Genomic DNA, 26,448 nt, shown 5'->3' with positions numbered 1-26,448 from the left:
CTGAAAAACAGCAGCTCATACACATGTTGTAATTGCAAATGAAATAACAAAGTTGAGCAAACAGCTATGCAAAGCTGGACCAATATTGGGGGGAGAAACCCCCCAAAATCCACACCCACAAAATTTTCCTCTATGCAGTCACTTGATTTAAAAGATGAATTTAGTTCAGTTGTATTTGCATCTCTTTTACGTTCACTTCCTATGGATCATTTAATTGAATGCTTCTGGAAAAGGAATTTTAATCTCAAATGCTCTAGGACAATGAATTTTGTACCTGTATTCTCAGTAAAAATTGTATCACTTATATATTATGAGGGGATGCTGTTTTAGGGTTGCCACCCATCCGGGTTTTGGCTTCTGTTTGGGTGCCATTGACACAGCAGGTACAGAGGGATCCTAAATGTATGCTATGCCACAGCTGTAGCACATAACTTCTCATATTCACATAGAGTAGTTATGCCTGGCCAGTACGATATACACAACAATCTAAACTTTATCTGTCTGATGCCTCATAAGACCTAGGACACAGAAAGGAAAAGGGGTTAAAAAACTTCCTAATCTTTTTCTCCTTAAGAGATTTAATATCCCTAGGTTACTACGATTACAGAAGTCACTACAAAAGTCACTTCCAATTAGAACATGGAAACAATACCATGTGACTATATTCGTCAATCACAACTAATCAACCCGGCTCATTTTTAATACCGTTCATGATGAATCCACACAGTAAAAGAACACTTGCAAAAAAGCATATGTGAGTGAGGGAATGTGATCTGGCTGACATTCTGGAGTGAATTTCACTCCACCTGCACAAATCTTGGGTAGCCATTCCACATCCCAGGACGGGGGCAGGACAGCTGTGCAGGTCCAACAGCCCTTCTGCTGCTGCTATTCCAGCCTGTGGCGAAGTATCGTGAGCCACACTCTTGCCACACACATTGCTTTGGGGCCACTGAATCTTCATTAATGTAGATCTGAATCCCATCTAATGGGGCCTTCAGTGCTGAACTATGGAGACCTTGTCCCCGTATAGAGACCCACTACTTCTGTACAACCAGTGAATACTCCAACCCCACCCCACACACACACCCGAGACCTTGTGTAGGGCCTAAATGATGCAGATGGCCTTGTGCTGGCCCTCTGCACCAAGATAAATTTCATCTTCTGTAAGAAGAAATTACTTGCCATGAATCAAAAGCTCGGCTTTACAGCTAAGGCTCCTTCAGAATGGAAGTGTGTTTATGTTGCACCGTTATTCACAGGTGGGGTCCAAGTTGTAAAAGATCAATATCTACCTTATTAACTTGTTCAAGATTACAGAAAGATTAGTTAATAAACAGCTTGCTCACTATTTACACTTATGTTCTGCTAATCAGGGGTTCCAACTTGCTGTAGCTAGACTGATAGTTCCTATTACTTAGTCTGTACTATACCTTCATTGATTCATCTAAAGCAATTAATGATGTAGACTGTGATTTTATTAATAGACTGCTGGAGATTGGCATTATAGGTCTGATTTGCTGAGCTGTTTCCAGAGCTATCTATGCCAATATAAACAGTTTGTTAAATTGGATGGGTTTATATTGCAGCCAGATTTTATTACTGAAAGATCTATTAAGTCCAATCTGGTTTGCCATCTATATTAAAAATATAAATCGGGCAGTTGGAAGCACCTCTCTATCTTTATGCTGATAATACAATTTTAGATTCTCTGGGCACTTCACCACTGTATCAGTTATGAACAAGGTTTGTAAAAGTCAATTCAAATGCTTTAAAAAAACCTATTAAATATAAAATCATTAATGGAATGTGGACTCTAAAATTACAAATAAATGTAATTACAAAGAGTACCTGCAAATCATTCGCCAAGGCCTGAATTCAAATTCCAATGCTTCCTTCCTAGAAGGGATGGCCTCTCTCTCTCAGTAGTTCTCAACCTTTTTACCATTGTGGGCTGCATATGCAGTTCTCTGTGTTATGTGGGCCACATCCACATAATATGTATACTACCTCTATGGCCCTGAGGATGTCACATGTGCGCTGATTGGGCCACAGGTTGAGAACCACTGCTCTAAAATCTTAAATCACTTTCAGAAAAGCTATGCATGAAAATTCCTGTCCTCCTTTAAGGCCAGATTTAAAGAGTAGATTTGAGTCTATGGAAAGATTCCCACTGACTTCTGTAGGTTTTGGATCAGGACTTCAGATGGTGAGGGAATAGCTCAGTGTTCCAGGAGAATAAGAGCCCTGGCGCTGATCTTGGCAGGTAGGAAGTTTTTCATTTAATCCTTTAACAAAACTCCTGAACACTTTTTAGTCATACTTTATATTATGGTTGCACATAAATAGATGTTTGAATAAATGGGTAATAGATGAAGAGTTCAATGGGTTGCTTGTAACTATCCCTACTATCATCTATTCATGTATGTAACATAAATGGTTTATAAAGGATTAATACTTATTAATGTGACCCATCCTTATTACTAAATGCTAATAGTTCCTTTTTATGTTTGTGTGTTTTTTGTATGTTTGCTTTTATTTTAATAGTAATAGTAAATTATTCAATGAAAAATTGTCCCAAAGGGTCCCTTAAAAATCATCCACAAAAATTTTAGGGAGCGCCTGTTTGTATGCCTCCAAGTCTGAACTTGGAGCCATAAAATGGGGAATCGCATGCACGTGTATATTTACATTTGCAGTTTTGCCTGTGCAGGCCAAATGACCTCTCTTAGTTGCACAAATGCCTTTAGTACATGATAGTTTTGCCTCTCTTGTACATGTGAATGGATGTGCCTACAAGTGTTATATACAGATTTTGGAGACCTTTTGAGAAGTTTACCCTTAATAATTGCTCCTGACTAAATAGTTCCTAAAACAAGCTACAGCTTGTAAATTGTTGAATATGGGCTAGATGTAGATTTCACCTTTTTAAAATCTGTAAGTTCCATGCAACTAAATCTTAACTTAGTTGAGTTTCATGACTAGCCTTGTTTCCCATATTTAACCAAGTAACTATTCAAAAAACCTTCTTATCGCTGTAGTATATTTCATTTATAGACTTGCTTCCAGAAACTCAGTGGATTCTGTACTTGGATCTGGAGCACCCTTTTGTACTTATCATTATGATTTATACAGTCTACTAATGAAGACAAGATGTCTAAAGGCCAAGCACACGCTTGTCTGTTGGAAATCGCCCAGCAAAGTACTAAACTAGCATCAGAATTGCTTCCTCAGTTTATTATCTAAGATCTTGTATAGTCCTTAAAGAAATGTCTCCTAAGGTTTCATCAGCCTTTGGTAAGTGGTCTTTTGCATTCTCTGTAGCAGTGAGCTGGAACACACCCAAGACTTACAGCTAACGCACTCCCAATATCAAACATATCATGAAAACAAGCTGCAAGTATAGGCTAGTACTACTAGCTGATACTCAGCTTTTATTCCTCATGGCAAGTTTGATGTGATGATCATTCTACCTCTCCCCTCACCCCAACACACACATTCATCGTTTATGTAGAAATATAAGTAGTAGTAAGCTCCCATAATTCACTATCCATAACCTCATGGGATTAGTCTGGTTTGAGTTTTAATTCTTGGGCCAGTTATTTTATTCAATTAGTTCCCTCACTGGTAGTATCAAGTCCACTGGACTGTGACCTGAAGGGAGATCTTCAAACAGGCTGTGCTATACCCAATCTGGTAGCATTTGTAACTTTTGTTTTGTTGTCCTTTAAGAAATGGGATGTATACACAAGCGTTGATTCACTGAATATTAGCCAGCTTTGAATTTTGTAGCATGTGCCTCCTTTGATTATATGGTTAAAAGCCACGGGTTTTGGAATCAGGATCCAAACGTCTCCAAAATTCAAGGTTAGTTAGACCCAGAGTTTACTTAGTCCTGTTTCTACCCACTCCATATCCATTTCAGTTTTTAAATGTTTTGCTGGGTATCTGGTACTGATTAAAGGTGTCAGTGGAACATCTCTAGGATCTGAAATCTTCCACTTAGCCATAAGACAGCATAACTCCTTTATCTGCCTTGGGCAGTGATACGCTAGTGCTTTGCTCTTTTATTCTCTGTACATAGTTACACTATGCCAAATTCAAAGTATTCAGACCATTTCTGCAGGTCAAGCAAGACCACCGATAGAGATGCAAAATCAGTGCAGTTTCTAGAGTTAATTAAATCCTTAGTACCTCATTTCTCAAAGGCCACCAAATAGCCATCAGATAGTAAGTTTTAGTCACTTACAGCCTGAATTAAAATACTGAATGGCAAATGACAAAACTCGCTTTTCAATGAATTATCTATAAACAGTGAAAGAGAGAGGGAGTGCATACTTCTGTAGGTTATCTGGAGTGCACACTTCTTCGTCATACAATCCTTCAGGATCTAACAAGGTACCTGTGAACAAAAAGGAACACGTGACTAGCTCAGCATACCTATTGCTACTTGCACCTTGTGTAGTTATTTGTAGCTGTGCAAAGAGAGTGAATCACACAGTGTTCCTTTCTGACTTGATAACATTTTCTACTCACTTTGCATTTGCTTTGGACAAGGGTGATATCAGTTTAAGATATCTGTACTCCCTTCAGGGACTGTATCTTGCCCGGGCAGGCTGATGCTTTTGATCTAATGGGACTCTTCCATTTCAGAACTAATGCAAAGAAAAATCAAACAACCCTAATTGCAATGAGGATGGCCATTCTTGCACTCAGTTCCTCCCACCCCCTCCTCTCTTTCTGATCCCTGTGTGTCTCTTCTCCCTTGCTTTCTGCACTCCGCTCAGAGCTTCTCAAAACCTTCCTGGAAAACTACCCCATCTGACGTCTTTCTCCCCCAATCTGTTGCAGACATTGTCTATTCTTTCTTCTCCTTCTTCCTCACAGCAGAGCTGAACACTGTGTTCCTCACCGGTTGCTGTTTCCACGCCCGAATACGTTGAAAACTGGTTGCAGGGAGGCAGGGTAATGTGTATAGGCAATCAACAAGTCTTCAACAGCAGGTAGCTGGGGTGAGACCCCCCCTCAACTGCCAAAAACCCTCCCCCCAATCTTCTATACTTGTACTTTCTACTTAACCCTTAAAACCAGCCAGGTGCTCACGTCTGTTTTTCTGCAATGCTGCCTGGGTAGATCCTTGCCATGACTCCACCTCAACTGAAATCCCTGGATCTTGATTGTAGGGATCTGCTTCTCTTTGGCCTCCCCCAAGTTCCAGCTTTCCTGAATCCTGCTGTCTACCTTCTTCCACATATGACTAAATACAACCACTTCTTCAATCATTCAAATCAAGGTAATTAAGTGAAACCTTCACCTCCCATGTTTTTAAAGTTTTTCATGGAAGCCAAGCAGGCATAGTCATCTCTAGTGTAAGTCAGTTGAAGTCACTGGAATTACACTAGGAATGACATTTTTGCTATTTGAACTGGATGCCGAAATGAAAACCAAGCCAATTAAATTGTTTAATTATACCTTGTAACAAACACTTGTTTATAACATCAGCAATTAATGGGGCTGGAAGAGTCAGATCAGAAGCTGAATGCTTCAGTTTACATACAAATCGCTTGGTGCAACTGAGGGAGTGGAATTGAAATAGAGAAACCACAGTGGTTCGACTGGGTTTTAGAAAACTAATGTTAAGATCACTGAAGAGTGGCAGGGTACTTGAGTAGTCACTGATGCCATGTTCAATTCCAGCAAGGGTTCCATTTTGGTAGTGGATGAGGTGATCTCTATTTAGGTATAGTTTATAGTACAATAAAGCACTCTGAGGCTTACAACAGATACGATACAGGTTGAGGACAGTACTTTTAAACAACAGTTTAAGCATTTAATCCCCACTTTAATTGTTGTTACTGCCCCTTAGTTATGCCATATGCTGCCTGAAGGTGGAGTCTCAGGGCCATATAAAGATAAAACAGGTTGCCTCTGACAGCTTGGGACAAAACCTTACCAATTGCCCATGGTTTTTCCTCCCCAGGACCAAGCCGACATGGATCTTTGTAGCGTGTAAACAGGGAGTGCTGCTGCTCCAGCTTATCCTCTGCAAGGGAAGAACAAGTCCACAAAAAGGGAAATCAATCACACAGTGCAATCTTTAGAATACAGTGCAAACACTGGTGCTGTGCAAAAAGAAGGCTTCAGTCTCCAGTCTGTGTCCTCAGCTGGTGCCTCTGGAATGGAGGGGTTCCTCCCATCTCTCTGAAACAACCTCTCTGACCAACACTACAGCAGCACTAATTTTATTTGGAACCTGATTTCACTTTAGTTTCTAAGGTGATATTAGCAACATTCTGTTATTAATTTAAAAAAAACCAAACAAAAAAAAAACAAACCACAATTGTAGTCAACAGATTCTTATTAACCATGAGCTATTCTCAACTTCCTGAACCCTCCAAATAACTGTCCCCAGACCCCCCCAAAAAAAATCCCCTAAGAACAAAGATTTACTGTTGAAAATAGAGCACTTTAAAACAGAAGAAAACATATAAACAAAAAAATGTGATTTTAATGCCAAATCCGGACTATCTGATTCCTGGGTGTAGTCAATGGGGCCTGATTCTCCACTGTCTTGCACTCTGTATTGATGTAAATGGCGACACAAAGTAGGTAGAAAATGTTAGGCAGTGCAGAACTGGACCCACTGGCTTCTTATTGACAATATATTTGGTGAGCTAGGTTTGTATAGAGTCTCTGCAGTACATCTGTTGAAGTCAGAAGAACAGGGTTACTTACCAGTCACTGTTGTTCTTCGAGATGTGTTGCTCATGTCCATTCCAATATAGGTGTGTGCACACCACAGTGCACGGTTCCCAGAACTTTTTCCCCTTAGCAGACCCCGTATGGCTGGCTCTGGTGCCCCCTGGAGTGCCCTGCACATGCAGCAGCACGAGGCACTGCCGGCCCCACGCCCGCTCAGTCCCTTCTTTTTGCCAACTCCGACAGCGGGGATGGGGGGGTGGGTGTGGAATGGATATGAGCAACACATCTCGAAGAACAACAGTTACTGGTAAGTAACCCTGTTTTCTACTTTGAGTGATTGCTCATATCCATTCCAGTATAGGTGATTAAATAGCCATACCTTGGAGGTGGGTAGGAGTTACCGGTGAGCTGCCCTCAACACAGCTCTGCCGAATCCTACGTCCTCTCTCGCCTGCTGAATGATGGTGTAGTGGGACGTGAAGGTGTGGACCGACAACCAACTGGCTACTTTGCAGATGTCCTGCAGGGGCGCACTCTCCAGAAAAACCGCAGCCGAGGCCTTAGCTCTGGTTGAATGCACTGTGATGACACCTGGGAGCAGCACATTTGCCTGCTCATAGCAGCACTTGTTGCAGGATGTGATCCACGCGGAGATGTGCTGGGTGGAGACCGATGATCCATTCATTCGGCCCCCTCCTGCGGCGAGGAGCTGCGCTGATTTCTGGAACAGCCGTGTCTTCGATGTAGCAGGCCAGGGCTCGTCTCGCATCTAGCAAATGCCATCTCCGCTCCTCCTCCAAACCGTGCAGTTTGGGAAACCATCCCAGGCTGGGAGCCTGGGCGTGGCCTCAACTGCACCTTATCCATATAGAATAGTGTGTATGGGGGCTCTGAGGTCAAGGCCCTAATTTCGGAGATCCCCCAATCTGAGGTAATCTGAAGGCTACCCTCCATGGAGCGTGGCAGAGGGCATGAAGCCATGGGTTCCCAGGGGGAGGGCCCTATGAGTCTCGAGAGGACCAGGCTGATATCCCAGAGAGGCACCAGGTTGCGGACCTGGGGATACCGCCTCTCCACCTCCTTGAGCACCCTGACCAACATGGGATGGGATAACGGGGATCTCCCCACTAGCAGGTGATGGAAGGCCAAAATAGCTGCCAAGTGGACCATCAGCTAGGCCAGCACCAGACCCCAGAGTACTCCAGGGTCGCCTGCGGAGACAAGAGGCTGGTGGAATGCCCTGGGACTCCGCCCAAGAGGTAAACCATGTCCACTTAGCCTGATACATGACCTGTGTAGAAGGGTCCCTGCTGTCCAGCAGGAGTTGTGGGACCTGCACCCAGCAGGCTTCCTCTACCTCCATCAGCCTCAGAGCCTCCAGGCTGTGAGCTGCAGGGAGTCCAGGTTCGGGTGCAACAGGCGACTGTGGTCCTGGGAGAGACGGTTGTGCTGCCTCGGGAGCCCCATGGGTGGGGCGAATGAAAGGTCCAGCAGCAGGCCGAGCCAGCGCTGGCTCGGTCAGGCCTGAGCAGTGAATATGATATCCGCCCTGTCCCTGTTTCTGTTCAGTAGGACCTTGGGCAGGAGTGGAATGGGTGGGAATGCATACCTGAGAGTCCCCGTCCCGTTACTGAGGAACGTATCTGAAACTGACGCAGTCTCATGACCCGGCGCAAGCCAAGCCTTGGCACTACACATTCCAAAGCGATGCGACTAGATCCAGTTGGGGGACACCCCACTTTTGGAGGATCGCAGTCACTGCCTCTGGGTGCAGCAACCAGTCGTGGCGGGGTAGAAACGACCTGTTGAGGCAATCCGCCTCGTCGCTCCTCACCCCCATGAGATGAAAGGCAGTCCAGTGGAGTCGTGCCTCACGGCAAAGCCCCACGGACGGGTAGCTTCCTCACAGAGAGCGGAAGAGCATGCTCCTCCCTGCCTCTTTATGTAAAAATGGCTGCGGTGTTGTCTGGCAGCGTCTGCACCACTCTGCCTGTCAGGAATCAGAGGAACAGCTTGCACGCTAGGCGAAGGGCTCTCAGCTCCTCCACGATGACCTGCAAGCACCTTTCCTCCCCCGACCAGAGCCCCTGAGTGCTCAGGTTGGCACCAATGTGGGCTCTCATCCCACATATGAGCCATCGGAGATTAAGGTGACCAACAGGACCAGTTCCGTGAACGGAACGCCCTTCCCTACTGTCCTGGGGAATCTCCACCAGTCTAGGGAGGCTAGCGCGGGCGGGGTACTGGACCACGCAATTCAGTGGGTGTCTGCTCGGCATATATACCGAGGCCAACCATGCCTGAAGCCGCCTGTGCCTCAGGCGAGCTAGCTTCACTATGTACATGCAGGCCGCCATGTGGTCTAACAGCTGTAGGCAGTGCCTGGCTATTGTCGTGGGGCATCGGTGCAGCTGGGAGATGACAGAGACCATCACCTTAAAATGTGACTGAGGCAGGAAGGCTCTGGCCTGGGAAGTGTCCAGGGTGGCCCCAATGAATTGTATGTGTTGCACTGGGGTTAGTGTGGACTCCTGCTCATTTATGAGCAGTCCCGGCCTGCTGCACGTGGAGCAAGTGAGAGTTACGCTCTCCTGCACTTGGAACCTGGACCTACCTCATATCAGCCAATCGTCCAGGTAAGGGAAGATTTGCACACCCTTTTGCCTCAGGCGGGCCGCCATTACCGCCACGCATTTGGTGAACACCCTTGGAGCCGAAGATAGGCCAAAGGGCAGGCTGTCAATTGGTAGTGAGAGCCAGCCACTGTGAAGCGGAGGAAGCGCCTGTGGCTCCGGAGGATGGACCCATGAAAGTATGCGTCTGTGTAGGACGAGGGCGGCATACTAGTCTCCTGGATCCAGGCAGGGATTATGGAGACTAGGGAGACCATGCAAAACCTGAGTCTTCGATATATTTGTTCAGGCGACACAGGTCTAGTACGGGTCTCAGACCCTTGGGGGCGCCCCTTCAGGATAGAAGGGCCTTAACCTGTTCAGGACAGGGTGGGGCGGGTCAGGAGAGCAGTAGGGGCGCCACCCTCAGGTGCACCATTGAACTGTCTCCTACGATTGCCCGACCCCGTAGGGGGCCCCTGCTGGGGCTGAGGACGAACTGGGGGGGGCTGAGTCCATCTTTTACACCCCCTCTTTCTGTCCCTATTTCTGTAGGGTTGAAAAGGGCCTATGCGGAGGTCCTGGTCGCTGCTGAGCCTGGGCCGCAACTGCCACCTGGAAGCCTGGGGCATGTACAGGCCCAGGGAGCGAAGCGTGGCCCTGGAGTCCTTCGGGCCGTGCAGCTTCGCATTGGTCCGATTGGAGAAGAGGGCCAACTTATGAAAGGGGAGGTCCTGGATTGATTGCCGCAGCTCCTAGACAGGCCTGAGGGTAGCAGCCCTTAGTACTTCCTCATGGAACTGGCGGGGGCTATGGTTCTACCCGCCGCGGCAGCAGCGTCATTGGACATTTGGAGCGCTGCCCTAGCCACCGATTCCTCCATGCAGGATGGTGGAATCCAACCTTGTTAGGGGCCGCCCTCTTGAGCAGCTCCTGGTGCGCCCTGAAATCTTCCAGTGGTGCCATGTGATCCATGGAGACTGCTTCGGGGAGGAGGAAGAGGACTGCCGAGTCAAATCTTGCGGGTGCTCCCCTTGCCGAAGGGATGCACCCGTAGAGGGTCCCTCCACGGGGTCCGACTCCTCAGCTGAGGAGCGGTGTTTATGGGCCTTAGACTGTGCCAGGGCACGGACTGTATCCCTGCTAGCAGAGTGGATTGGGACCTTGGTCCCATCTGGGTGTCCCATGGGGCCCAATAAGGCCCTTGACCCCAGGGCCCAACTGGGGCTGACTATGCCACCTGCTTGGACACCTTGTGGGGGCGTTGGCTTTCCCGACAACTGTCCCCCCCGTGGGACCCGAGCTGCTACACAGGCGGCCGTCCTTGGTCCCGGGGGCCGTGCCCGTGCCGGGAACCGTATTTTCGCTGCCTCTGCCATGGAGGACAACAAGGACCGCCTGTGTCGGCACGGGGGGTGGTACCACTGAGGGGCAGCCCCGAAGAGCCCCCGGCACCGCAGAGAGCCCCGGCACCGCGTGAAGCCCCGCTACTGCCGGAGAGCCTCGGCATTGCCCCAGGGGGCTCGGTACCGAGGGGAAGAGCCTTGGCACCCAGGACTTGCAGTGCTGCTGACCTGCTGGGGGAGCGTCCTCACTCTACCCCTGGTGGCCGTCTGGTGGGAGATCTTCCTCCCCGTACCGGGGATCTCCACCGCCCTTCGGGGGACCCCACGCGGGCTTGCCCTGGGACCTCGGCCCCTTCTCCCTCGGCTTGGACGGGGGGCCGAGGCGGCGTAGGCAGGTCAACAAGTCTCTTGCTGCCAGAAACCTCCGTGTTGGCAGGGGCACTCTCCCACTCCCAGGAGTTGGGGGTGGCTCCCTGCTCAGAGATGCAGACCCGGAGAGGACTCGACAGGCCATGGCCAGTGCATCTCTGTACTCGACCCTGCCGGTACCCACGGCGCAAGGGAGTGTCCGCACTCCATGCACTCTCCTCGTCATTGGCACCAGGGATCCTGCTCCGTGCCGAGTTGAATCCAGTGCCGACGGTGCGCTCCACACCGAGGTGACATTCGGTGCCGAGGGGGAGCAGGACGGCCCAGACACAGAGCGGAGCGCTGCGATAAAAGCAAGGCTTTAAACCTGATCTCTCTGTCCCTCTGGGCTCACTGTTTAAAAGCCTTGCATATCTTAGTCTTGTTTTTCCTGTTTGCTCTCCCCCAGGCACTTAAGGTACTGAGCGGGGTGGGGAGCAGGGAGGGGTTTAAGACCAGGCAGCCGGGACATAGCCCGGCCACCTTAAGTCTGTCAGGGACTTCTTACTAAACTACAGTACTTAACAACTACTTAAAACTAACTAGGTACTTTGACTAACAAAGAGTTCAAAGAAGGGGAATGGCACTTGCAGAGAGCAAGTGCTAGTTCCATACGACCATCACGGGTGGAAAGAAGAGATTGAGGGGGCATGGGGCCGGCAGTGCCTTATGTGCTGCAGCATGCGCAGGGCCCTCCAGGGGGCACCAGAGCCGGCCCTACAGGGTCTGCTAAGGGGAAAAACGTTCCGGGAACTGTGCACTATGGCATGCACACACCTATATTGGAATGGATATGAGCAATCACTCGAAGTAGAACTTGTGGTTTGACTGCCTCACAAGATTCACGGTTCAGTGTTAAAGTACTCCAAAATACAAATTAGTTAAAGTAGTCCAAAATACAACCAGCATGCCACATGCATTCTCAGTGCTTAATTTCTGACAAATTGGTATGAATTGTGCTGTCTACTTCAAGCCTAACAGCAGATATATGCCAGTAGGGTTATTTGATGTAACAACAAACCAGTATTATAGGCACTAGATCAAGGAACTAGGAGAATTATAATTGAGGGTATACTATTTATGATAGTAAATATTATATCTACTAGTATTTGCAGGATCAGACCCTCAAACTGAATATGCCAACACTGCTGAAATCCAGTAATTTTTTTTTTAAACTCAGGAAACTGGCAGCATCCCTTGACAATTTTCTTCTTTGCAGCACTTCCACCATTTTAGAACTTTAGAATTTCTTACCAACAGTTCAAGTTTCCTCTAGGGATCCTTGGAACATTCACAAGTGCCTGCACTTGAAATTAATGTCATTTGTCACAGTCTATTGTCAAGGCAACAAAATCCATAAATATGTACGAAAATGGACTCTCTCTCAAAACAAGGAAGGGCAGAACTTCTTTGAAGGTTGAGCAAGATGTATCACATAAGGAGAATGTTGCTCTGCATCAGCAGAAGTAAACCAGACCTACTTCTACAGGAGAGCAACATCATTCTTGCCAAGGGATGATGCTGGGTGACCATCTCAATTCCAACTAAAAGGGGTTATAAAAAGGAAAAAATACAAATGTTCAGTCTGTAGCCACATTTGTACTAACTATCCACTGCCCTTGAGGCTGTTATAAGCTTTTATGTCATTGTATCTGTTTTGACCCTAGCTAGAGGGCCACAGGATCCCATTCCTTCATTTTGCTCCATGTATCTTCTAGAGCTGTGAACTGATGCCTCTACTTCAGCTATTGCACCTGCGTTGTCTCAGCTGCCTTGAAAATTGCCCTGTCTTTAGTACCACAAGGACCCTCTGGAGCTGAGGCAGTAATAAATTAGCAGTGACATCTTGAAGGAATTAGAGAGGATCAGAAAAAAAGTGTATTCAAGATTTGACAGGTACACTTAAACCAAATCTCTCCTATCTGAGCAGGTTATGGATTTGTTCAGCTGTTTTTATTTAAGTACCAGATGCAATCTGTGCAAATCTGTTTATTTCTCCAAGTTTTGCTCTGTGGCAGAGTTTCAGATGCCTACAAACCTTGATCGGAGAAGCCCTGGAAGGGAATAAAATCCTATGATGATTAACCCACTACCATGCAGCGATGGTTACAATTCATGACTAGCCCCTCTCATCGAAAGGCTTTGTATCTCATAGCAAAAGGTTTAAAATATAATAGATTTCCATCAGAGTCAGACTACAGCAGCCTGACATTAAAGACAGCCTTATAATACAGTTCCTGATAACTGAGAAGTCAATGTACTGATGTTAGAATTGTGATAATCTCTAGTGCTAGGGTACAAATGACTCGCTGCAAATGGCCCTAAAGCATGGGGTGACCAAGGAACTTGCAAATCTCAGATGGATTGATGGTATAACCTTCAACAAAGAGTAAGAGCTGGATTTTCACTGGAGCAAACAAACTATTGTACAATTTCACAATTTATTTAAAAAAAAAAACATGTAGAAAGCTGGCAAGTCTAAAAATATTCAGTTAATATTCTTTTCTTTAAAACCTTCCAGATGCTTCACTGTGTAAAATTGGTAAATATCAAGATTAAGTATTTTAACCCAAAATGTAGGTCTTGTATTTTTTAGTTACATTACCTAACAAAGGTCTTTGACTTTTTTCATTAAAAACATCCCCTTACAGAGTTGTAAACCCAAACTCTTGCAGCATTGTTCTAATTTAATGCTTGAGAACCAGAAAATGAAACTGACTATAAATAGAAAATGAAAGTGATCAACTTAATTTCCGTTTCCATTGCAACTGAGTGAAGTGCAAAATAGTAAACCGCATAAATAGCAAAAGTAAAACAGATTTTTAAATGCTTTTAATAATTTTGAATTATATTAGCAACACAGCTAAGGACAGCTTTTACCTTGTGAGTGTCCCTCAACAATGGTTACGTTTCAATAATTTAAACCCTATAAAACATGCCTACAAAAACTCAACCACTGTACCCCAGCTTCACAACTGTAAAATTAGATTGTCAACCAGGTAACATCTGACACTTGGCTAAAATGCACGTACTATACGTTTGCTACATATTGTACTAAAAGATTAGCCTAGCTCATTTACTGGCTGAAATGATCATCTTTACAAACCAGATAGTTTATTTTATTTATCTCCTCAAGAGGTCAACAATATTAAGATTTGGAGCAAAGCTATGCAAGCATGTAAATAACTGAATTCTGATTGGCTGTATCTGAGTTCAGCTAAAATTGATTTACCTTGAGCGAATAAGGTATATGGAAATGTCTGCTTTACTAGCAAACTCTTGATTCATAATTCCAGATGACTCATGACTTTCATCTTGATTCAGAATTCCAGATGCCAGCAAGTCAGTCTGTCTGCCCACTCCATGTTCTGTTCTACAGATACTTTTTTATTCAACGTCAGTGTTTATTTGAGATTGAAGATGCAATAACTAAATTGACCATGAGCATCTGATCCAAAGCTGGGTATAGTAGGTTATTCTTCTCCTGTGAATCCTGGCTGTCAAGTGCTAGTAAATATGAGATAAGACCAGGAAATGCAGGCAACATTCTGAATTTTTTCATTTGACCAACTATCTATCCAAACCAGATTGATTAACCTCTTCAGTGCATTATATCTATCTCTTCAGCAGTTTCAAATGAAAAGCACATTCAAAGACATGATATGGGAGGATCGTAGTTATTTTGGACTGTACAGGAGGTATCTTTTTCTTTGACACAGTTTGTACACCCCACTTCATTTGAGGGGAGTGATTCCCTATGGAAATTACTATATCTCCACTAAACAAATGGGCCTGAACAGTGACTATGAATCTACAAACCTGTTGGTCCTAAACTTTAGATCCCAATCTGAATACTGTGGCTTGAATTTATCTCTAACCTAACTGACTAAAAGCACAGTATAAACCAGTATGCACCATATAGAATATTTTAAGAGACTCACAGTGATCGTGACTGTTCCTACTCCTTGTCTCACTGTTTCACACTTTGAGGGTTCTATTGGAGCTATCTCTTTGTATGCCCAATGTAGTAGTGGTAGACTAATGCCTTTCATTATTGCCATGAGTTAGCTTAGAGATCATGACCTTTCCTCTCAGATACAGCCCTCTTCCTGACTTTTGCCATTTTCAGGCTGGACTACTATAATGTGTTCTATTTAGGCTACCACTAAAGGTCAGTTGGAAGCTTCAGCAAGAGCAGTTTGCAATTACCTGCATTTTAAGCGATGCATGCACACACGAATATCCAACACCTGTGCTCTACAGTCAGTGCTGGCTTCCAAGCTGCTGCTTGGTGGTGGTAGCTAGTATCTATAAAACTGGCTCTCTTATACTCATCAGAGCAGCTGCTTTTTTGGAAAAGCTTCTGTTGTTTGGGCCCAGGTTCAACTCCATTGAGCAAGCAGCAGGGCATCACTAGTAGACATCATTTGGTTCTGGAATTTGCTATCTTCTACAGTCCACCAGAGGCCAAGTTCATTTACTTTTTGGAACACAATGCAAGACTTTTTCCTTGGAATACTTCTTAATTTTAGCACATAAGTGGAGGGGATCCCACATAACTGACAGTAGTGGTAGAAGTTGGGATGGATTTTTTGGTATGTGCCAATAGCTGGCAACAATTGTTTTTTTAATTTCTGTGGTATGCCCATCTAATGCAGTGATGAGCCAAATTTAAAATAAATTAATATCTATTTATGTAACTGCCTACACACACTGTGTGCAAATATATACAAAGACATACAGCTGATACCATTAAAACTAACTAGAGCCTTACGCAGATGCAAATATGTGGATCCACCTCCAATCCGCATCCGCCCTCCCTCTTTTAGATGTATCTGCATCTGCATCTCCACCACTGTTTGCAGCTAGCCGCCCCCCATCAGCGATTTGCAGCCAACCGTCCCTCATCAGCTATTGAGCCCCTGCCGTCCCAAACATCTGATCAGCCCTGCCTGCTGCCTAACATCTGATCAGCTGTTCTGGTGGTGACCAGGGCTGGTAGCTGTTCCAGCCCTGCCCTAGAAGTCCTGGAGGTCCTGGAAAGTCAATCCGTGACCTCCGTGACCACCTGATCCACAGATCATTTTTTGCAGATATCTATGGATATAAAGCAGATATCCACGGATTTGTAGGGCTCTAAAAATAACATTTACTATACCATGTTTGATTTTCTCATAGTGTGTGAGATATTCTTTATTCAGAATTCCACTGTAAATTTAACATCTGTTGGTAGTAAATATCTATTTTTAATGGTGTCCTCTGCCCTCTATATATGGAATAACTTCCAAAAAATAAGTTAAAAGAATATTAAAGTTGCAAAGTCTAGCTCTAAAAGTTAGGAAATGCCAGAATTAAAGTTGCCTTTGGAACTTTAATTCAGCCTCCTTGTGCGTATGGTTTTTTTAATTTTTATATGATTTTTTCCACAGATACCCAGTGATAATACACATCAACAGGTATATAAGTAACTAGAAAGAAAGAATACATACATGCCATAGTGATAATAAAAATGCAGAGCAGGTAAGAGCCACTTGTCTGTTTTTTCTAGAGTTAGGTGAAGATTGTCAAAGACACAAATGAGAGGACTTCCCTTTGTGCCATAGAAATTCTCCCCTTTAATGAATATGCAGCTCTTAAACACTGGGTTTACCTACTCAGACTAACAATCTTTACTCCCATTTTTAAAAGTTTTTGTAGCAATTTATTCTTATTTGAATGTAAATGGTTTTTGCAACCACAATCAAAGATCACTGCCTTAAAGTGGTAAGAGGAAACATCACAACTTCTTAGTACCTCACTGTCATGCTACATATTCAAGAGGAAAGGGAAAAGCTTGTCTCACCAGATGAGCAGTTGTCAAAATTGAGATCTCCACAGATCATATCAAAAGCCACCAGCTCCTCTGGATTGGCTGTGCTGGAGGAGGAGGTAGATTTTCGAAAATCAGCCAGCCAATCTTGAAGCAGATCTAGTTGCTCACATCGAACGGTAGTGTCTCCTATGGGAAACATGAAGTGAAAAAGCTGGAGTACAAGGGAACATGCTTAAACAATATATAACTTTACAGATAGCTGCACAAGAGGCATACAGCATAACAGACATTGGAAAAATACACAGGCGGGAGATAAAAAGCAAAGAACCAACCCTGCCTATTCTTCTTCCCTCCCCCAAAAAAGCCAAAACAAAACAAAAAACAAGCCCTTGTTTTGCATCTTTTCCCTTACAGCATGATGTATATTTAAACACTTTTGGAGCAAGGAATATATTACTATTTTTATGTAAAGTGACAGGTACTGTTCTGGACAGTATCAATAAAATTCATCCCTATGCAGAATCCTTGCACGAGGCCTATATCCTGCTTAAGTCCTTGAAATACGGTTGAAGTGAGACTAAATGGTTCAAAGACCTCCTTCTGGCTCTCTGCACAAGGGTGAATTACACTCTAATGTAATTTTTGCATGTAATTTGTATAATGTAAAGGTTACAATATAAAGCATTCCAAAGATTTGAAGTTCTAGAATTAAGGTCGCATATGTATTATGACATAGTCTTTAATTAGATGATCAGAAACTATTTTGTCCATAGGACCTCTGCTTCATTCAGTGCACAGAACATATGTTAAAGATTTCATTTTATATGCATTGTTTGATATGAGGCCAAAGGCCTGCTAATTATTCAAACCCTCATCTGACTACAGAATTATTAATTTCTCCAGGGGCTTTATTATGGCTTTCATCATTGTAAACACCAAAGATGGAGATGAGCTATTTAAGCTATATGACAGTGTTGGCACAAAAACAAATGTGTATGAACTGGCCAGGAATAAATTTAGGCTGGAAATTACAGAGTTTCTAAACATCAGAGTAGTGAGGTTCTGAAACAGCCTTCCAACTGGAGTAGTGGGAGCAAACAACTTAACTAGTTTTAACACGTATTGTAATAACTGAGCATATAAATTTCCCTGAATTGTGAGCTCATCTGTGAAAAGTGAATGAAAATTAATAAAATGTTAACAGTGGTTCTCAACTTTTCCAGACTACCTGTTTTCAGGAGTCTGATTTGTCTTGCATACTCCAAGTTTCACCACAGTTAAAAACTACTTGCTTACAAAATCAGACATAAAAATACAAAAGTGTCACAGCACACTATTACTGAAAAATTGCTTACTTTCTCCTCTTTACCATATAATTATAAAATAAATTGATTGAAATATAAATATTATATTTGCATTTTAGTGTGATACTTGAGCCTGTTTTTCACTTGTGGGCCTTCACTGGGAGGCAGTGAAGCAACAGCAACATTTTTTTTCTCCATGTTGAGTCTATTCCTGTTGTAAAACTAGGCAAATACTGTACCTAGATGAGTTGACATATCCCCTGGAAGACCTCTATGTACCCAGGGGTATGCATACCCCTGGTTGAGAACCACTGACCTGTAATAACAAATGTTGGAGGAACAAGGTGCAAAAAAAGACAGATTGAATCAGTCCAAACAAAAAGACTTACTGATATAAGTCAAGGACTCTGTTACGAGTATGCCAAGTAAACCAGAACAGCGCAAGGCCAGAAATCAATGAATCAAAACTGGTGTCGGAAATTAAGCCTATTGATGGACAAAATAGTGAGAGGATAGATTATTCCACCCTGCAACCCCTTTTGGGGTCCTTAAAATAAAAGAGGCTTTGAAATGAAAGTTCCTAAAGAGGAAGTGAAGGGAGACAACTGCTGACTAAAAAGGGAAAGAGCCCACTGTAACATCACTGAGCCAGCTGTCCTTACCAAAACAAGCCAAGAGAGGGATTCGGATGAGACTGCCACTTTCTCCAGCTCTGGCTGAATCCTGACTGCCACCAGGTATGTGAAACTTTTTCACCCTATGCCCCACCCCAGTGTGTCTTTTTCCTACCCCACCTTATTTCTTCTCTTTCCTATGCTTTTAATTTTGCCTTCTATCTAACAAGACTGCCTTTGCCAGCCAAGACTGCATATTTTGCAACATTGCTGTAAGCCTATAAACAGAGGGGCAGATAAAAGCAATACCCTAAACAGCCTGATGCTGGTACAAATTTGCCGGGTCTTGGAGTGCCTGAAAACCCTGCGTGCTGCGCCCATGTTTTTCCAGCAGCAAAGTTGAAATTGAGAGGTAAACACCAGACAGAGACAGAACCTGCATTTTCTACCTTTGCTATTATTTTCTTTCCCCTTTAGTATGCGTTTTGTCTTGTTTTACTTTCTAGGAAACAGGTTTGGACTTTAATAACAAATGTCGGCTTCAACTGATCTCATTTAACTTATTTTCTTTTCCCTAGAAGGATAGTTACCACCATCTTTAATACCCTCTAAGAGACTGTCAGACCAGGGGTTTTTCTCTTAAAAACTAACTCCAGCTAAAGGGAAAGGGAACAAACGATGTTGTTAAAATTGAAAGCCTTACTTAATACTTTACATTTCAAATGCTTTAACTGTTTTTCCTTCATTTTCTGTATCTTTAATAAAAGGTTAAAAGGATTCCATGCACGTCTGTTTAGAGCTGCCATTTGAGCCTGTTGTGGGTTGCTAGGATGGGTTTATATACTGTTATACCACTGTCTCCGTGGTCATATTTGGCCTTTCTCATCATGCATTCTTCTAAAGCCAATAATTTTAGGCAGTTTTAAGATGAAGTTTGATAAATTTATTAACAGCATTGTGACCCGTCTCGTGCCCAGGGTAGCCATCTGAAAATGCCGAGGTCAGAGCAGGCTGCAAACAGAGAGCAGATTCTCCCAGCACTGGTGGGTGGCACTGAAGCCAGGCTTCCCAACCAGCCACAAACTGCGCTTCTGAATCCTCAGAGAAGCCAGTATACAAATACACACAGCCCCCTTTATTGCATTTCAGATTCTGGCTCCCAGTTAGCCACTGGGTCCAGTAAAGAGACCAGTTATTTAAACTCCTATGATCTTTACTAAAAAGGTTCCCTCTGACCCCAAAGAATCAGCCACAGTACCAGATCAATATAAGTTTGGATCTTACCCAAAATATCATGCTGCCAGCCAATCCTTTAGTAACTAAAACTAAAGGTTTATTGCAAAAAGAAAGAAATAAACCATAAGAGAAATGTTAAAGGATTAGAGCAATCAGATACATACAAATGATTTATTTATTATTTAAATCTATTTATTTAAATCTGATTTATTCAAATCTTTGTATTTAAATTGAATGCATTTTGCATTTTTAAAAACTTGTTTTAAATTTCAGCTAACAACCTATGTTAAGGCCTAAATTTACTATAATCTACTAAAAAAAATTAAATTAAAAAAATTGCATCAAATGTTTATTTCCAGATACACCCAGCCTGCTTAGGCACTTTTGAAAATCCCACTAGGCATCTATCTGCATCTTTAGAAACTTCAATACCTTTGAAAATCTGGCCTATCATGACCAGAAACAATCCATCAATTCACTACCTCAAGTTAATATGTCCTTAGTTTAATAAATCAGTTTTAAATGCAAAACATGTTTTGATAAACTTATTTTTCTTACATATCCAGTACATAAGGTAGCTTTGTTTAACTAACAAAATAAATGCTTTTTTTTGTTAGTTAAATTGAGTTTCTATCCAAATGCAGCTTGACACAAATCCACGAGTCATTCACCATTTTCTAACAGAATTAAAAATATACAAAGTAAGAATCTGAATAAATGTATGTTAAATTAGATAATCACTGAAATAAACATATATAGCTATTTAGTATATCCTCCCAATCAGCAAAAAGTAGTACCAAATTTAGTGTAAAGGCTATATTTAGTTGCAGATCAACATGTTTTAAGGGTTAAAAACCAATGAAAATTAACTTTTTTTACAGAAATAACTAAAATGTACAAATGCAAAACAAGATTAAAATCTATTATTTACATCAAGATTTCCTGCTTACTGATTTTAAATCATGATTAAATTGGTGATTTAAATCAACCCAGGCGGATATCAGTATAATATAGAATCATAGGGTTGGAAGGGACCTTGAGAGGTCATCTAGTCCAGTCCCCTGCACTCATGGCAGGACTAAATAATATCTAGACCATCCCTGACAGGTGTTTGTTAAGGTTATGTTATATTTGTTATGGTTAAGTTCAGAAAGGACAGAGTAGTGCCACAGCCAACTAATTCTTCAAGGTAATTTTAAAATACACTGCCCACCCTGAACTATAAGCACGTTCTGTATAGAAGAACGTAAGTGGCAGGGCGTGTGTGTGCATGTGTGTGTTCATTCTTAAACAAAAACACAAGTTAGGTTTATGCTGCAGAAACCCAACAGCTGGACTAGAAATTTCTGTAAGCCTGGATTCAAGAAAATGCAGCTTGAAAATGTCTACATACCAGTTAGCCTAACAGTGATCAGACAGAACAGGTTACAATGCTCAATTTCCTAAACCAGATTCTACAAACAACCTTGTTAATTAATAATCATACTTCTGTGATAAAAACAAAATATTGCCTGTACTAACTTAACCTTCAGGGCCTATGCTGTTTTCACACACAACCCTGGTGATCGAACACAAAATGCGTTGTAGTAAGACATGACATAGGAGAGAGACAACAGACCACAATTTATAAATAAAGTTCACACTAGGGAGTGCATGAGTTCAGTCATATTATTGTATCAGCCAGAAATCCAAGCATAGGCTCTCTGGTCACCTTGAGAGTAAACTGGATGTAAGCAGCATTGTGTTCTCTAAACCATTTGAATCATAACCAGATAGACAGCATCTAATCGTTTCAATTTCAGACACACACAGCATGCAGGGTATGCAAGGTGCAATCAGCCCTTTCAACTGTCACTCTTGGCAGTGCTATTTATACACATTAAAGAAAAACACTTTCAGAGCACTGTATGAGGCATACCCTAGCTATTGGGACATGGTGAAAGGAAAATTAAGTAATACATATGTCTGATATCCCAGATTTAACCCAGGGTCCCTCTTGTAACGCTACAAATAAATGGGAGAAGACACATACTCACCTAGATCAACTCTTTCAAATTACTAACTAAAAATCACTTCCAAAACCTCACTCAGCAATATCACTGTGAGAGATGGGTTTTCTTGACTATCATTCCCATCACAGTAGTTCCAACTGAGAAACTGATGTTGAAATATAACACTGGATTTGGGAGAGCTTGTATAAACTTTATGCAGCCCTAAATGCTGAAGAAAATATAAACAGATTTCACGGCCAGAAGGGACCATTGTGAGCATCTTGTCTCACCTCCTGCTTAACACAGGACATAGAACTTCCTCAAAATAATTCCTACAGTATGTCTTTTAGAAAAAAATATAAACTTGATTTAAAAATTATTGGTGATGGAAAATCCATAATGACCCTTAGTAAATTGTTCCAATGGTTAAGCAACCTCGCCGTTAAAAATTCATACCTCCTTTCCAGGCTGAATTTGTCTAGCTTCAACTTTCAGCCACTGAATCATGTTTTACCTTTCTCTGCTAGATTAAAGAGCCCATTATTAAATATTTATTCCCCATGTAGATACTGATAGACTGTAATCAAGTCACCCCTTAACCTTGTCTTTGTAAAGCTAAATAGACTGAGCTTTTTGAGTCTATTTAGGTTTACAACCACTATAAGGCATGTTTTCTAATCATTCTCGTGGCTCTTCTCTGAACCCTCTCCAACCAAATTTAGTATTCCAGCATTGGTCACACTAGTGCCAAACATAGAAGTAAAATAACCTTTCTACTCCTACCCATGGTTCTCCTTTTTATATATCCCAGATTTGGCATTAGCTCATTTTTGGTCACAGAATCACACTTGTGTGGGAGCGTCTGTTCAGCTGATTAGTCACCATGACCCCTAGAATCACTGATTCTAAAAGGAAAAATGGAAATTAAGATTACTGAGTCTTTTAGCAGTAGGCAACTTGGACAGATATCTGCCAAACTATTCCTATCACTCACTCGCCTTCTTAAAGAGAATTAATTCCAATGGAAAATAATCTCACTTTTCTTCTGCACATCAGTTATTTACAAAATGAAGCCTGTTCTTCCTGCAATCTTTGCTGGAGAAGCTATGGACACACAAAACGGCATGAACATTTCTTGGAACTGCTCCATGATCTACAGTTTCTGGTTACACATATATAGATAAGGAAACATAGAGAGAGGATGACAGAAAAAAACAACATATGACAAGAGTGTAGACACCTTGTTTAATGCACTACTGGAAGATGCTCAGATATTCCAGTGATGAGCACATTATAAGAACCTATACTGAATAGAACCTACAGAATACTTTCAGTGCACAGCTTGATAGGAATTAAATTTGGTATATTCTTGGAAACACCCCTACTCACCACCACACTATATAACAGTACAGAACTACAATTCAGAACGTTAATGGTTGCTGCTAACAAATGTATCGCTGTATCTCATAAGAGAGAGCCCTATAATTAAGATGTGGGTAGACAAGATAGAAGAAATAACACATATGGAATAAATTACAGCCCAAATCAAGAGATATTCAGCATTCATTTGATGAAAAAGAGTTCCGTTATTTGCAACATACAGTAGAACCTCAGAGTTATGAACACCAGAGTTACGAACTGACCGGTCAACCACACACCTCTTTTGGAACTGAAAGTACACAATCAGGTGTGGCAGAGACCAGAAAAAAAAGAGCAAATACATTAAGTCAATGTTCGGTTGTAAAACTTTTGAAAGAACAACCATAACGTTTTTTTCAGAATTATGAACATTTCAGAGTTACGAACAACCTCCATTCCCCAGGTGTTCATAACCCTGAGGTTCTACTGTATAGAACTATAAACTGTCTCCTCCAGACACACATTGGTCATAAACCAAAATAACAGCACATGATGATTCTGGCTTTCCAGAGAAATGGTAGTTTCACTTACTGTATTAAGTACCTACTTATGTACAATGAGGTCACACCAAACTCTACGTAGACTAACGTGTGTGTGTGTGTGCTGCCTTTAGGAGGGTATATTTTTGGGGAGAGGTATGGATGGGGTAAGCCAGCTGATGTCCCTTTCTCTGACCTCAGACTCTGATGAGAACCCTTGTTCTTCGTGAACAGGACTGTTGAAACCTCTGACTACTCTAAATTCCAGCAAAATTAAGCTGGCTTGTTCAAATTGGTGTTGTGAAGAGAGGTGCACTTTACCATGATTCTTGATTTGTTATTTCAGGAAGCCTAGGACGAGAGGCTTCAATGAGGCTACTGGGGCAAAGAACCTCACTGTAGTCCTTGATCAGGAAGGAAGTATTAACGGGCCAGATGCAAGCTGTGGTCAGGACTGGTTTGGCTAGCTTTTGAAATGTGGGCTGTTCCCCTGGCACAATGAAGTAGGGCCCAGAGTATGTGCTTTTGCAACACAACCTGGATTCCTATGGTGCACATTGAAGGCTATGATATCATCAAGCAGCAGCATGTGATTTTTTTATTTTTTTTGTGTGTGTTGAGAGTAAGTAGTGAGTGCATTCTCAGTATGGAAATCAAGGTAAAACACTGAATGGACTTTTATCCTCAGAGCATCGGCTGCTTCCCAATCTCCCCACCTTAGGTCAGTGGGTGCACAGGCGTGGGGAGAAGAAATAGTTGTCCCTTAGCCCACTGCTGACGCCGCTTCTGGAACACTCATCTAGTTGAGAAGGGCTATGGACTTGGTGGCTTTTGAAAACAGCGTAAAGACTACTTTATCTTGCATCCCACCAGGCTGTGAGACTGTACTAATTGCTTTATCTGCATTTAAATTGGTAGAGAAATATAGGCTTTTTAATCTTTTTAGTCATGTTTTTATCTAAGTTTTTTGTGAAGCTCTTAGAATGCCCTCAACAAGACAGATGCTATCATACATTATAAAGGACACCATTAAGAATGCAGCAAATCCACTTGAATCAGACATAAACACAGAAGGGTGGAATACTTAGTAGATAAGTTCCAAGAAAAACAAGGAGAACGGCAACAAATGTTGGAAAGGTGTTGTGAACAATATTTAGCAGTGTGTATTATCATTAAAAAAACATCATCTGGATAATGCTGTACCTGTCACACATTAGTTGTCATGATGCTGCATGCCACAGGAATCAGAACTTTACAGCAAAGGCAGGCATAATGTGCATGTGTGTGCGCACACCTCCATAGTTAAATGGGGGTGTGTACACACACCCATAATTAAATGTGTGCATGTGCATGCCTTCACACACAAAACAGTGGAATGGACTAGAGTTGGTGTATAAGACACCTGCCTACCTCAAGGGAGAAGGATTCTGGTGGATGGGACAAAAGAGATTAACGGGGAAGTGGGAAGAAAAAAGGGATGACATCTCCTACCTTTCTTTTCAGGGAGGAAAAACTGAGGCATGTTAGAAATAAAGGGTGGGAAGAGAGATGACATTTATTCCTGTCTGATCATCCTCTCCTCCAATATCTTGGGCTCGCAATCTAACTCTAGTCCGCTTTAACCTTCCTCCCACCCACTGCTCAGAGCCCCAACAATCAGCCTCTGCCACTTAATCCTACCAGGCTCTGTCCTCCTTTCCAATAATTGCTTTAGCTCATTTTGTCAATCCCAACCCCCTATTACTCAATCTCGCCAGCTAAAATACCTTTCCTACCTTTTGTCAGACCTGGAAAAGAAGGGCCAGAGGTCAGAGGGTGGGTGGGTAGCATAAGCTGCAGGAAGAAATGGATATTCAGCCTGTGCAGTAACTGTGGTTCTTTGAGATGTGTTCTTCAATGGATGCTCCACTCTACATATATTGGTGCTCCTGGCGTTTTTTATAAGAAATTTTTCATAGCAGCATCCATTCGGCCTGCGCATGTGTTAGTCAGTCTTGTGTCCCATGCCATTGTTATACAGCGCTGTGCAGGCTATTCACCCTCAATTCCTTCTCTACCACGAAGCCCCATGGCAGAGAAGTCCGAATAGACAGAAGGAGGTTGGATAGTGGAGCACCTGTAGGGGAACACATCCCGAAGATGTCTAGATAGTCAAGATGTCAAGTATCCTGTCTAGATAGAAGGCAAGGGCTCTCCTGACATCCAGGGCATGCCAGCAGCGCCTCTTGGGGATGTAGATGTGATTTGGTGTGGAGGACAGGCAAGTGACTGATTAAGATGGAATTTGGAAGAATTTGGAATGGGGCTGCAGTGTGACCTTGTTAAAAAATACTGTGAAGAGAGGATATGCCATCAGGGCTACTATTTCTTCATTCCATCCTGCCGATGTGATGGCAACCAGGAATGCTGTCTTCATTGACAAATAGAGTGGTGAGCAAGTAGACAGAAATTCAAAAGGCAATCTTGTGAGGCATTTAAGGACAGATTGAAATCCCATACTGGAGCAGGATGTTGGACCAGCAGAT

At 42.9% G+C, this 26,448-nt stretch overlaps 1 protein-coding gene and 1 long non-coding RNA gene across 3 annotated transcripts in view; one reads left to right on the top strand and one right to left on the bottom strand.

Annotated features, from left to right (window-relative positions):
- LOC137155410 (uncharacterized) overlaps positions 1-6,518 on the top strand; it is a 33,853-nt gene extending 27,335 nt beyond the window's left edge. The window contains exons 2-3 of the long non-coding RNA XR_010920454.1: positions 5,184-5,293; positions 5,981-6,518. This is a non-coding gene — a long non-coding RNA (uncharacterized lncRNA). The remainder of the gene's footprint in view (positions 1-5,183; positions 5,294-5,980) is intronic.
- The window catches only part of SMPD3 (sphingomyelin phosphodiesterase 3), a 203,535-nt gene that overhangs the window by 8,796 nt on the left and 168,291 nt on the right, over positions 1-26,448 (bottom strand). Inside the window, exons 5-7 of one of the 2 annotated variants that reach the window (XM_067551617.1) lie at positions 16,911-17,066; positions 5,954-6,043; positions 4,339-4,402 (exon numbers count right to left, since the gene is read on the bottom strand). In XM_067551617.1, coding sequence (XP_067407718.1) covers positions 4,339-4,402; positions 5,954-6,043; positions 16,911-17,066 — 310 coding nt within the window. Of the gene's footprint in view, positions 1-4,338; positions 4,403-5,953; positions 6,044-12,493; positions 12,613-16,910; positions 17,067-26,448 lie in introns of those variants that run through there. The other variant, XM_067551628.1, reaches the window with a different exon arrangement.

Source organism: Emydura macquarii, unplaced genomic scaffold (assembly GCF_026122565.2).
Source record: "Emydura macquarii macquarii isolate MOO-44397 ecotype Brisbane River unplaced genomic scaffold, CSIRO-AGI_Emac_v2 contig_295, whole genome shotgun sequence".
NCBI lineage: Eukaryota > Metazoa > Chordata > Testudines > Chelidae > Emydura > Emydura macquarii.
The sequence above is the reverse complement of the archived record's forward strand: the minus strand, read 5'-3'. Positions and strand labels throughout refer to the sequence as shown.